The following is a 13,613-nucleotide window of genomic DNA, read 5'->3' on the forward strand; positions in this document are numbered from 1 at the left end:
AGTTACAAATGGGGAATGAAAACTAGGAAGTGAGAAGAAACCTAGTCCTAGGAAGGGAAATCCACTCCTGGGAAAACGGTATCTCTGCTGAAGCTTCATCACCGATTCTTGTTTCCATGACAACAAATTTTCAAAATCCAATTGTCACAAGAACGAAAAGTGAGGTGAAATCTTCTGAACAGGGGCAGACAGCAAAATGAACATTATAGGGGTGTTAAACCTTCCCTAAGCTATCCAACTTTATTTTTATGCTGGCATTATAGTCAAAAATCTACCTGTTCCATCTTACATATAAATTCAACTTAAGAAACAACCTACAGAACCTATCTTGTTTGCCAGGGATTGCCTATACTGGGCTTTAGTTCAAATGCTGAACAAGGGATTTTAAAATGTACATAAGCAAGGAACTGCAGTACTATTACAGCAGATGTCCTTTCAGAGATTCTCTATTCAATCACACAACGGAATACAATGGGTTTGAGGTTATTAGTGTGACTTTGGGTATTCTTCTATCTTAGGTTCACCCCAACTCCAAATTTGGATGTTTATAGTGCTTTAAAACATTACTGATATGCCTCAAACATTAAAAGGACCAGCTCAGAAATTTTTCTTCCTTAAACTCCAGCAACACAACTTTCTTCATCAAAGCAGATACTTTTATTTCCCCCCCACCTCTGTTGCTTTACAGAAAGTAATACAATTCAGTTCAAAGTGTTTTGATCCTGCATTCTCAGTCAAGGATGAAAGATTCAAGCGTAATATTGTAAGTTGGCTTTCTTCTTGGCCTGCACTTCCAAGATTCCTTCCATGTAATCTTCGTGGGTCAGCTCCGTAGCTCCATGCCGCAGTGCAATCATTCCCTGTCCCAGTGAAAAAAGGAATAGTTTAAGAAATGTATCTGAATAATGCACTCCCCAATCAGACACAGTATAGTGCCACTTTTAAGTTGAAAGCCTTCTCAACTTAAAAGACCACACCTGGAATACTATATCCAATTCTGGGCACCGCAATTGAAGGGACAACTTCCTCTGTGAGAGCTGTTTAGCAGTGGAATTCTCTCTCTGCCCCAGAGTGTGGTGGAGGCCCCTTCTTTGAAGGCTTTTAAGCAGAGGCTGGATGGCCATCTGTTGGGGATACTCTGAATGCCATTTTCCTGCTTAGCAGGGGGTTGGAGTGGATGGCCCACGAGGTCTTTTCCAACTCGATTATTCTACAATTCCTTGCAATCAATATTTTACTTTGGTCAGATTCCCCTGGAATACTGTGCCCAAATCTAGGCACCACAGTTCAAGAAAGATATTCACAAGCTGGAACTTGCCCAGAGGAGGGCAACTGAAACAGTAAAAGGCATGAAAGCCAAATCCTAGGCTTAACTTGGAGAAGAGAAGGTTAAGAGGGACATGATAGCCATGTTTAAATATTTGAAAGAATGTCCAATTGAGGAGGGGACAAGCATCTTTTCTGCCACTCTAGAGACTAGGACATGGAGCAGTGAATTCAAATGGCAGGAGAGATTCTACCTAAACATTAGGAAAAACTTCCTGATGGTAAGAACTGTTTGACAGTGGAATATGTTTGGATTATGATGGAGTCTCCTTTGGAGGTTTTTAAACACAGGCTAGATGACCATCTGTCAGGAGTGCTTTGGTTGGGTGGGTGCCCTGCAGGACAACTGGGTGGCCCTTGGGATCTCTTCCAAATCTATGATTCTATGAAAGAGAAATCCTTTCATTACCCAATGGAAATCAGACAAGGAAAGAGCCTTATAAGACATACGTACCGCTTCTACACACACAGCCTTGCACTGGGCACCGTTGAAGTCATCTGTACAACGAGCCAACTCTTCATAATTCACATCAGGGCTGCCGAGAAAGAAATTCAGTGTTGTGGGGGGAATCGCCAGAGGACTTTATGATAACGCTTAAAACTCCAAACTATGATAGTGTGTAATTAAAGATAAAAAACACTCCTTCCAAAACTTTAAAGCAAATTTTGAATCCATATACACCAAGAAGATCAGCTTTATTAGTGTATAATTTATTCTAGTTTTGCTACTCAATGGAGAGTAAAAAAGTGATGCAATGTACCTAACATTCATCTTGCGTGAGTGAATCTGCATAATCCTGGCTCTGGCCTCCTCGTTGGGCATTGGGAACTCAATCTTGCGGTCCAGCCGTCCTGAACGGAGTAGAGCAGGATCAAGGATATCTACCCGGTTGGTGGCAGCAATCACCTGGACAGAGGAGATCACTTTGCAATAAGGCCAACTGCAGATTGTACTCAAAAACCATAAGGATTTCCCTCTTCAATGCTCATTAACTCATTCTCAGACTCTTCACCAAGGTCAACCTACCTTTACTTGTGTGTTGGGTTGGAATCCATCAAGCTGGTTCAGCAATTCCAACATGGTCCTCTGTACTTCACGATCACCAGCCTTTTCACTATCAAATCTAAAAGAAAATAAGACAGAAAGTCAAACTTGCTTTCATTCTACCCATTGAAAAGACAGTCGACGAATAGGCCTAATTCAAAACGTGCCTGTGATGCTATAAATAAGAGAAACAAATCCCTGCCACTATTTGGTTGTACGTATCTGGAACTACATACCGAAACTTGAACGTGCTAATAATTTATTTGCCAGAATTAATGCATCAGCTCAGGTGGTGTAAGGGCCTCCTACAGTGATGATGTGGAAAAGTTTGTGCAAATTGTATATGATCTGTCCTTCACACAACTGCACCTACATGGAGGTAGCTTATGGGGAGATGTTTTTTTTTTCTTCATTAGTTACCATGTGCTATTCCATACAGGGTTACAAAAATAGTCATTTGGTTGCATATATGGAATTTGGCAACTCATATAAAAGGGCTGGGAGGGAAATCGTTTCAGTCATATTAATCATCATCTTCCACTACGGATGACAGAATAGTAAACCCTCAGCCAAATAGGCTTCAGTCTATTTCTGAAAAGAGTTCACTCAGTTGCTTTGGCCCTTTCTGAAAATTGCTGGAAGTGGGGAATTCAATTCTGCTTGAATCAGAGCTGTACTGTCACACTATTTCTAGTTGCACAGTCCATTACACTCTTTATTTTGTTTGTCCTTGGCCTAATCTTGAGGGAAAATATTGCTGCTTCCATTTTGCAGGTGGAAAACCACCTGAAGTAGTCTTGCCTTCTGCCACAGATAAGGTCAGACTTCAGCTCAATTTCCAACCCACAATCCTCTTGTGTCTAAAATCTAACAGCATTTAATTCACTATAAAACGGACCACTGACACATTCACATCTAACCTATGTTCTTGTAGAATTGGTATGGATCCCTTGAAAGCTTACAAATAATCATCTCAATGTATTTGGATGTGGACACTCATCACAGAAGTTACAGGACAAAGTTCAAATATCATACCTCTTTGTGCCAATGGCATCCAGTTCATCAATGAAGATGATAGAAGGTGCTTTCTCTTTGGCCAATGCAAAGGCATCTCGCACCAACTTGGCTCCATCTCCAATGAACATCTGCACTAACTGTGGACCTGCCAGCTTCAAAAATGTAGCCTAAAATGCAGGCAGGGGGAAAAAGCATTACTAAAAAATATTTTGTATCTTAATATAGTCTCTTAATTTGAGACAGTTTAGAAAACCGATGTTGGAAGTAAAAGTATGCAAATAGTCATAATAGCAAGGGTTTGCTTATACATTACATAGATATGGATTAACTATGCACAATCCTACCCAACAATCTCCTTTTTCTCCATGACAAAACACTGAACACAATTCATTGAGGAATTCAGGAACACATCAGCAAATAAACCACCCTTACCTTTGTCTGTGCAGCACATGCTCTTGCTAAGAGGGTCTTCCCTGTTCCTGGGGGTCCATACATCAGTACTCCTTTGGGAGGCTGGATACCCAGGTTTTCAAATTTCTCTTTATGATTCATTGGCAGAACAATAGCTTCTACTAACTGCCAAGACAGAAAGGTACAGATTACTACTTCCACTTACCCTCCACGGACACACACATACACACACTAAAAGACATGAAGGCCTTATATATAGAAACTAGCTGTGCCCGGCCACACGTTGCTGTGGCGAAGTATGGTGGTATGGGAAATAAAGTATTGAGGATTTGGAGGTAGTTAAGGTCAAGGGTAAAGGTTTTCCCCAGACATTAAGTCCAGTCGTGTCTTACTCTGGAGGTTGGTGCTCATCTCCATTTCTAAGCCGAAGAGTCAGCGTTGTCCGTAGACTCCTCCAAGGTCATGTGGGATGACTACATGGAGCGGCGTTACCTTCCCGCCGGAGCAGTACCTATTGATGCACTCACATTTTCATGTTTTCGAACTTCTGGGTTGGCAGAAGCTGGAGCTAACAGTGGGGGCTCTCTCCGCTCCCCCAATTCAAACCTGTGGCCTTTCAGTCCAGAAGTTCAGCAGCTCAGCGCTTTAACACGCTGCGCCATCAGGGGATATTATTTCCTAAAGGTTGTGAATATACAATATTTCTGATTGGTTTTTTTTGTTTGTTGGAGGCAAGTATGAATGCTGCAATTAAGAAAAATGATTAGGATGTAATGGCCTTGCAGCTTTAAAGCCTGGCTGTTTCCTCCCTGAGTGAATTTTTTGTTGGGAGGTGTTAGCTGGCCCTGATTGTTTCCTGTCTGGAATTCCCCTGTTTATTTACTGTCCTGGTTTTAGAGATTATATTGTTCTGCATTATTCTATCCCAGTAATTATTTCATATTAAAGAAGAATCTCACTTATCCAACATTCGCTTATACAATGTTCTGGATTATCCAACGCAGTCTGCCTTTTCATAATCAATGTTTTTGTAGTCAGTGTTTTAAATTCATTGTGATATTTTAGTGGTAAATTTGTAAATACAGTACAGTAGAGTCTCACTTATCCAACATAAACGGGCCGGCAGAACGTTGGATAAGCGAATATGTTGGATAATGAGGAATTAAGGATAACCCTATTAAACATCAAATTAAGTTATGATTTTACAAATTAAGCACCAAAACATCATGTTAAACAACAAATTTGTCAGAAAAAGTAGTTCAGTACACAGTAATGCTATATAGTAATTACTGTATTTATGAATTTAGCAAGTGGATTATATGGCAGTGTGGAGTCAAGATAATCCAGTGCAAAGCAGATAATATAAGATTATAAATGGGTTATATAGCTGTGTGGAAGGGCCTTGAGTCTACACTGCCATATAATCCAGTGCAAATTAGATAATCTGTGGAAGAAGTCTAAGTGAGGCCTAAATCTGCCTGTCCCCTAACTGAAACCTGGCTGTCCCTTGGTTGCTAGGCAACCAAGTGGGCAGAGATTAGCCCTCTAAACTGGCAGCAATTGGATAAAAAAAATTATTGCTCTCCCTCTAATTAGGACTTTATTTTTCTTTTCTTTTTGTTGTATCAACCTTGAGGCGTGGATGATGGGTTGTGTTGTCAAATTTTGAGGTTGGGGGGGCCTGTACTTTTGTTGTTTTGTGAATTGCCGTGATGGCATCACTCTTTTATATATATAGATAATAAAATCCTGCCTGAAGATTTAATATGAAAGACAAATTCATTTTTAATGACACAGCCTTTTGTTCTCACCTCCTGAATCTGTTTATCCAGTCCTCCAATGTCACTGTACTGTTCTGTAGGTCTCTCATCTACCTCCATGGCTTTTACCCGTGAATCGTATTCTGTGGGCAAGGTCTCCAGTATCAGGTAAGAATCCTTGTTCACTCCCTGGAGAGATAAGTTGATTAATAGGTCTTCTCTACTCCAAAATCCATTATTTCATCAGCAAGATATGCTCTTTCACAACAGTAGGTGTGAATGTTTTCCAGAACCTATTACCTGGCATCAGGTATTAGGGTAGAAATGTGGATTTATAAGATGAAAGGAAGGCACACAAGTACATATTACCTTGTATCTCACCTTGGAAGAAAGGTAGGGAATAAATTCGGTAAATATTTTTTAAAGTATATAGATTTCTTAAAGATAGCCCAAACTACCAAATGCTGTACAGTTCTTTATTGTTAAACAGGTTCCACAGATCTAAGAAAATTAGAATAAGATAAATATTTCACAGGAAATCCTGTTGTTCTTGAGAATGTTTAGCTTATTAGAAAACAAACAGAGTAAATATTTATTGTTACTCATGCTTTGGTCGAACAGAAATTACTCACCACTAAGTCTCCAGGCTTCAATTTTTCAGCATCAACTAACCCAATCACAGGCAGAAAATAAGTCTATTGAAGAAAAAGCAATTAAAATTATTTACAACCTGATTCAGTTTAAGTTCTTTATGAACCTAAAACTTTAAGCACCTGGTCTTTAGATCCAGGATGCACTGGATTTAAATTAAACGAAAGGCTTGCTGATAGGAACAAAGTTACAACACTTATATTATTGGGGTGTTGTGTGGTTTCTGGGCTGTATGACCATGTTCTAGCAGCATTTTTTCCTAATGTTTCACCCGAATCTGTGGCTGGCATCTTCAGAGGCTGCTAGAACATGGCCATACAGCTCAATAACCACACAACACCCTAGTGATTCTAAAAGTCTTCAACAGTACTTATGTTAAGTGGCGCAATGGGTTAAACCTTTGTGTCGACTGAACTGCTGAGCTGAAGGTCAGCGGTTCAAATCTGTGAGACGGGGTGAGCTCCCATCTGTTAGCCCTAGCTTCCCATGTGGGAACATGAGAGAAGTCTCCCACAGAACAGTAACACATCCAGGGATCCCCTGGGCAACGTCTTTGTAGACAGCCGATTCTCTCACACCAGAAGCGACTTGCAGTATGTTCTCAATTCACGTCTCACACGATAAAAAAATACTTCTGTTATTTATTTCAAACCTTACACCCTGACTTTCTGTTTCTAAGACTAAACTACACAATAAACACTTTTAATACCAAATCTTGAAACTACAAGAATAAAAGCAATATTTCACTTTGCTTAATATTCCAATCCAGTAACAAAAATAAAAATGGCTGATATAAAAGTATTTTTAAGCATACTCTTGAAAGCTATCTCTTTTCTGGAAGGTAGGGCCATGATCTTGTATGTGGGAAGTTTCTCAGAATCAGGTGGAATAGGCCAAGGATATTTTTGCATATTTCTATCAGATGCAATCCCTAGATTCTCCAATTAAATTGATTTTTGTTAGTATACATTTTAGAGAGGACCTATCAGATTGAGTACTGAGCTTCTCAGAAGACAAAAGAAGTCTTGATGTATATTCTTAAATCTGAAAACACTTTCTCATCATGCTATGCTTACCTGACGAGTAGAGGTTTTTATCACAGCACACTTCCCCTTCCTTTGAGAATCAAGGTCAATATTGGCTCCATCTTCCTCTTGATCATTGGGATCAACATCCAGTAGCTGGAGGGGTAGAGAAACTATCAAATGTGCAGCCATATTGGTGAAATATTAAATGAAAACAGCATATTCCTGCTTAACACATGCACAAGTGTTAGTATTATGTCTGCAGACTAGCTAAACTGACTTTGGTCCACTGCTCTTAAAGAAGCACCAATTACATTCACCAAAATGTTATGGAAATTAGTAGTAGGTAGATTACAATATATCAAAGAAATATATCATACATTTTAGAAATGAATCAAGAAAAGAAAACAAAGGCATCAAGATGACTCTGCTTCCCCAAGAAGCTTAAATCAAAATGAGACAAAACATAATTAATGTATTTTAATACTACTCATCAGCCAAACAGCACCGCTGTGGTTTCCAATTTAAAAAGCGCACCTGCAAAACTATTTCCATCCTTCAAATAGGAAAATTGATTTAGGGATTGGGGGGGGGGAAGCATGAAGAGTGCTGTCTTCACCTTAAAATGGTTCTTTACAGTGGAAAATGATTACTTATTTTTTCAGATACAAATATTACAGCACAAAGCTCAATCCTAGCTATATAAACTGTGTGTTCAATGGTGCTTCTTCTTCAACAAGTATTACCAGGACTGCAGCCAAAATGTCAAGAAATCATGCCAATTCACTCATAGCCAGGAAGAAAATTCTGTAATCATGGTAAGTCTAATAAAGAAAATAAAATAATGGAAGCCCCCCTTCCAAAGCATCACAAAACCTCCAGCATTAATAAATAGTCATAGTAAACATCCATTTTCCTAGTTTGGAGGATGGGAAAGAGAAAACACTCACCTCTATGACATTGGAAACAAGGTAAGGAAGAGTTTTATTCACTTTAATCTTTTCACTGTTCTCTTTGATCTTGTCTTTCATGGCTTGTAGTTCATGGGTAACTCTTAAGACCTCACTCTTCATGATCTGTAAATTGAATTAGTTTAAAGAATAATTTTAAACAAAGTGGGGTTAATTCTGAAAGCAAGTTCCAACATGAGTGAGAGCTGTGGCGCCACCTGTCGACTTTAGCACAATATTCCAGTTTGTGATTTTTTAACATCTACATGTACTTGTGGTGTGACGTCACTCAAGAGATTCAGTCTGGAAAATGTTCTTGCTTCAATAATCAAATCCTGAATTAACATTTCAGGTTTTTTTTTTAAATGGATGAAGGTGATCAAATGAAAATTTTACTCAGGTAAGGCAAACGTGCTGTCAGTTAGAAATTCTGATAATATTGGACAAGATGTCCAGACTATTTTGGACATCCCTATATTTTCCTTAAGTAATTGGTTCTCAATGTGGCTATACACACAGTCCCCAGGTTATGAACAAAATAGGTTCTGTAGGGTTGTTCTTAAGTTGAATTTGTATGTAAATTGGAACAGGTACATTTTAAAAGTGTAACTCCAGCCAAATATGTATGTTTTGGATAGCATAGGGAAGGCATTTGTTTTGCTGCCTGTTTCCCCATTTATAAGATTTCACCTCGCTTTCTGTCTCTATGATAATTGGATTTTGAAAAATCTGGCTTGTTGTGGAAACAAGGATTGGTGAGAAAGCTTCAGTGGAGACATCTTTTCTCCACGATAACTCTTTCAGGAGTGGATTTCCTTACCGAAGGGTAGATTTCTCTCACTTCCTGTGGTCTCATCCCCATTCTTAACTATGAGTTAAATGTAAGTTGGATGTTTGTAACTCTGGGACTGCCTGTACGTTTGGATTTTTTTAATGCTTTTAGGTGCACAGAAAATAATAGTGATCAAGAAGTGCTTTTTCCACCTGCACCAATTGCATCTTTTGTGGGAAAAGTTGGACCTGCAATCATTGGACCTGCAAACAGGACTACTGTATTATTCTCAATGTATGAGGCGGCCTGAGGACAGTTTGGAAACTCCAGCAAATCTAAAAAAGGTGTGCTAGATTGGTAATTGGGGATACCAAAATCCATGTGTTGACCATATATTTGTTTTGTTGGTATATTCTGTCAGCTTCACCAGTCCTAGGATGCATCTAGATCAACAAGCTTTTGAGAAGGATTAATCCGTAGCCAAGTCCCTAGTCGCCAGATAGTTATCCGTTCTGCACCTTACCCACTTTCCCATCCCTGTGATACACTGTTTGCATTACCCCTCGCCCAGTTCTTTTATAGTTGATTAGGTCCTTTTTAGCACTCCTGATCATTGGACTACTGAACATTGCCTTATGGAGTTTCAACGTACTCGGTTTTATATATACAGTCTCGCTTATCCAACTTTCGTTATTCAACTTTCTGGATTATCCAACGCAGTCTGCCTTTTAGTAGTCAGTGTTTTTAGTCAATGTTTTCAATACATTGCAATGTTTTGGTGCTAAATGTGTAAATACCGTAATTACTACATAACATTGTGTATTGAACTGCTTTTTCTGTCGATTTGTTGTAAAACATGATGTTTTGGTGCTTAATTTGTAAAATTGTAACGTAATTTGATGTTTAATAGGCTTTTCCTTAATCTCTCCTTATTATCCAACATTTTCACTTATCCAACATTCTGCCAGCCCGTTTATGTTGGATAAGCGAGACTATACTGTATAATTTTTTGTGTGTTTTATCAGAGTTTTTGTATTTGATCATGTTTTTATTATATTTTTATTACTTTTTCATTTTGTGGTCTTTATTTTATTTGTCATCATTTTGCTTATTAAATTATAGTTAGGTTGCTTATATTGTCTAACGTGCCTTGCTTTGATGTAAACTTTTTGTATGGTTTTCTTTTGGCATTGAATGGTTGCCATATTGTTAGAAACAAGTCCCTTCGGGGAGATAGGGAGGTCTATAAATAAAGATTATTATTATTATTACATCAGGCACGGGCAAACTTTGGCCCTCCAGATGTTTGGGACTTCAACTCCTACAACCTACCGGCTGTTAGGAATTGTGGGAGTTGAAGCCCAAAACACCGGAGGGTCAAAGTTTGCCCATGCCTAATCTGCACAGCAGAATGGACAGAGTTTGACACCTTTAACTGCCAGGGCTCAATGCTAGGGAATCCTGGAAGTTGTAGCTTTACGAGGTCTTGAGCCCAAGAGTGTTGGCACCTCACCAAATTACAAATCGCAGGGTTCCGCAGAATGGAGCGGGAGAGTTAAAAGTGTTGCCAAAATGCATGAATTCTACAGTGCAGAGCAGGCATGGGCAACCTTGGGCCCTGCGGGTGTTTTGGACTTCAACTCCTACCATTCCTAACAGCCTCAGGCCCTTTCCTGAGGGGGAAAAGGAAAGGGCCTGAGGCTGTTAGGAATGGTGGGAGTTGAAGTCCAAAACACCTGGAGGGCCCAAGGTTGCCAGTGACTGGTGTAAATGCACCCAGGAAGAACTAGAGGGAGGCTTCACCTTGATCTCGCTGTCGAGGAGGCGGGTGCGCTGCACGATCTCTTCCGTGGACATCTTGAGCACCTCCTCGCCGATGCCATCCTGAGGGGGAAAACACACAGTCATGGCACCAAGCGGCGCGGAGCCCGTCCCTTCAGGCCCCTTCCTTCCTTCCCCGCTCGCTCTGGACTCTTCCCAAAGACGGCGAAGGAAGCCCCCCCCCCCCCCCCCCGGTAACGTACAGCGAACTGCCCCCTTCCCCCCCAAATCCCTCTCTCCTTTTTCCTCACCTCCGCCTCATCCCACACTGACGCCATCTTGCCTCGGTAGAAGAATCAAACTCTGCTTTCGGAGAAACGGATTCGGCACACACTTGAGCGGAAATGGCGTCATTCCCTCAACCGCAATGGCCGCGATTGCTTCTCCGCCCTCCTCCGTGACGACATAGTCGAACCTGCCAAAGTGCCTTCAACGTGGTGACGCACAACATCGCTAAATGTTGGCTCTTGCATCCATCTTTGTTTCGGGCAACGACGGAAGCCTCAGAGGGCCTGGAGCGTTAACTCCTGGAGTAGAACTATTGCAGTTTGACACTACTTTAACTGCTTTTGGCTGAATGCTATGGAATCTTGCGATTTGTATCTTGGTGAGGCACACTCTTTGGCAGAGGAGGCTGAAGATCTTGTCAAACTACAACTTGTTGGAGATAGCAACCATCTCAAGTCTCCTCTATTTGATGTTTTGTCTCTTTTATAATGTGTCAGTTTATTTCCTGAAGTGTACGTGTTATTTGGTTTGGAGTAACCTTAGCTCTATGTACTTAAAGCAGTGGGAGGGGCTGCAGACCATGTGACTATTTCAGTGACTGTTCAGAATGTTCAGTTTTAAAAGGATGACAGTTAGAAATGTCAGTTGAGGCTTGAGTCTGTCTGAGTGCAGAAGTCAATGTTAGGAGTTAGAAGACAGTTGAAGCTTGAATTCTTTGGAAGTAGACTGTTATTAAAGAGAGCTGTACAAAACATAGTTTTGAAGAGACTGTTAAAGATTATAAATTAAAGATACAAACTGAAATGTTTTAAAGTTTAACCTGACAAGAAATGTGCCAGTATATTTAAATACATGAAGTTATGAGTAAACAAACACATTATTTCAAAGACGTCAACTTGAATCTTTGTCTGCTGAGAGCGTCAAATAGAAACAAAATATTTATGTGCCAAGTGATCTTCCATTACCCAATAAACTAAAGGAACACCTTTATAACTCTACTAGCTGTGCCCGGCCACGCGTTGCTGTGGCGTTGTCTGGTGGTGTTGGTGAGAAATTGTTGAGGTAGTGGTGGCATTGAATGTCTGTTGTATGGTTGTCTTTATGTTTAGTATGCACACTGAAATGGATTATATGGCAGTGTGGAGTCAAGATAATCCAGTTCAAAGTAGATGATATAAGATTCTAAATGGGTTATATAGCTGTGTGGAAGGGCCTTGAGTCTACACTGCCATATAATCCAGTTAAAATCTGTGGAAGAGGCCTAAGTGAGGCCTAACTGTGCCTGTCCCCTGGGCTGAGTAGGTTGCTAGGAGACCAAGTGGGCGGAGCTTAGCCTTCAAACTGGCAGCAATTGGATAAAAACTATTATTCTTCTCCCTGTAATTAGGACTTTATTTTTCCTTTCTTTTTGTTGTATCAACCTAGAGCCGTGGATGATGGGTTGCGTTGTCAAATTTCGAGGTTGGGGGGCCTGTAGTTTTGTTGTTTTGTCCGCTGCCCTGATGCCATCACTCTTTTATATATATAGATTACCCACTAGGTTGTGATTCTAACAGGTCATAATCCATCATCCCAATACAACTCTCAAAACTCCATGGCCTAGAGTCTCGAAGGGGACTCAAAGCAGCTTAACAAAAAAAACCATTAGCATAACCATTTACAATATACAAACATTAAACCAGAATTACATATAAACAGTGTTTAAAGCTTCCCAGATAAAAACTATTAAAACAAATTCAAAGTTAAAAACCACATGGCAATTAAAGTGGTGTGAAACTGAAATCATTCCACATCTTTTCCCACTGTACTGTTTCTTCTTTTTTCCCCCTTGACTATTACCATAGGGCTACTAGTCCATAGAGCATCATCGAGTTTAGACTTGGCAAAATTTAGGAAATATGCAGACTTCTGCACAAATTATTACTTGTGGGGAGCTTTTGTACAAGCCAAGCAGCCATCTTTTTTAAACACAGATCTATTCAGTGGCTGATGGCTCAGAGATACAAACCACTTCTTCAAAGGCTGCAGAATAAAGTGGACATTTGCTGTGCTATGTTTTCCATTTCTCAGGATCTGCTTATACCACAGGTGCGTGATTTATAAATAATAAGTGTCTCTTTCTTAATATGCTTATATGTAGTTAACAGTGGCACAGAGGGCAGCCTTCTGATTGAAGAACCCTGCAGTTCGGCACCACTTTAACTGCCATGGCTCAACACTATGGAATCATGAGTATTGTAGTTTTACAAGGTCTTTAGCCTTCTCTGCCAAAGAGTGCTGTGCCTCACCAAGCTACAGATCCCAGGATCCCATAGCATTGGGCCGCATCAGCTGAAGTATTGTCAAACTGCGGGCTCGGGCTGTGGTGCAGGCTGGAGAGCAGCTGCAATGAATCACTGCAATGAATCACTCTGACCAGGAGGTCATGAGTTCGAGGCCCGCTCGGAGCCTATGTTTGTCTTGTCTTTGTTCTATGTTAAAAGGCATTGAATGTTTGCCTATATGTGTAATGTGATCCGCCCTGAGTCCCCTTCGGGGTGAGAAGGGCGGAATATAAATGCTGTAAATAAAATAAATAAAATAAATTCATGATGTTTAATTCTGTTT

At 40.2% G+C, this 13,613-nt stretch overlaps 1 protein-coding gene across 1 annotated transcript; it reads right to left on the reverse strand.

Annotated features, from left to right (window-relative positions):
- Window positions 1-634: 634 nt before the first annotated feature.
- psmc3 (proteasome 26S subunit, ATPase 3) lies at window positions 635-11,186 on the reverse strand. The gene is made up of 12 exons (XM_003214605.4): window positions 11,030-11,186; window positions 10,761-10,841; window positions 8,186-8,311; window positions 7,287-7,391; window positions 6,192-6,254; window positions 5,611-5,748; window positions 3,821-3,964; window positions 3,407-3,555; window positions 2,354-2,450; window positions 2,088-2,233; window positions 1,781-1,862; window positions 635-860 (listed from the first exon to the last, which is right to left on the reverse strand). Exons 1-12 carry the CDS (start codon window positions 11,054-11,056, stop codon window positions 750-752), a joined length of 1,269 nt encoding a protein of 422 aa, XP_003214653.1. The 5' UTR covers window positions 11,057-11,186; the 3' UTR covers window positions 635-749.
- Between the last annotated feature and the right edge of the window lie 2,427 nt (window positions 11,187-13,613).

This window comes from Anolis carolinensis, chromosome 1 (assembly GCF_035594765.1).
Source record: "Anolis carolinensis isolate JA03-04 chromosome 1, rAnoCar3.1.pri, whole genome shotgun sequence".
Taxonomy (NCBI): Eukaryota; Metazoa; Chordata; class Lepidosauria; order Squamata; family Dactyloidae; genus Anolis; species Anolis carolinensis.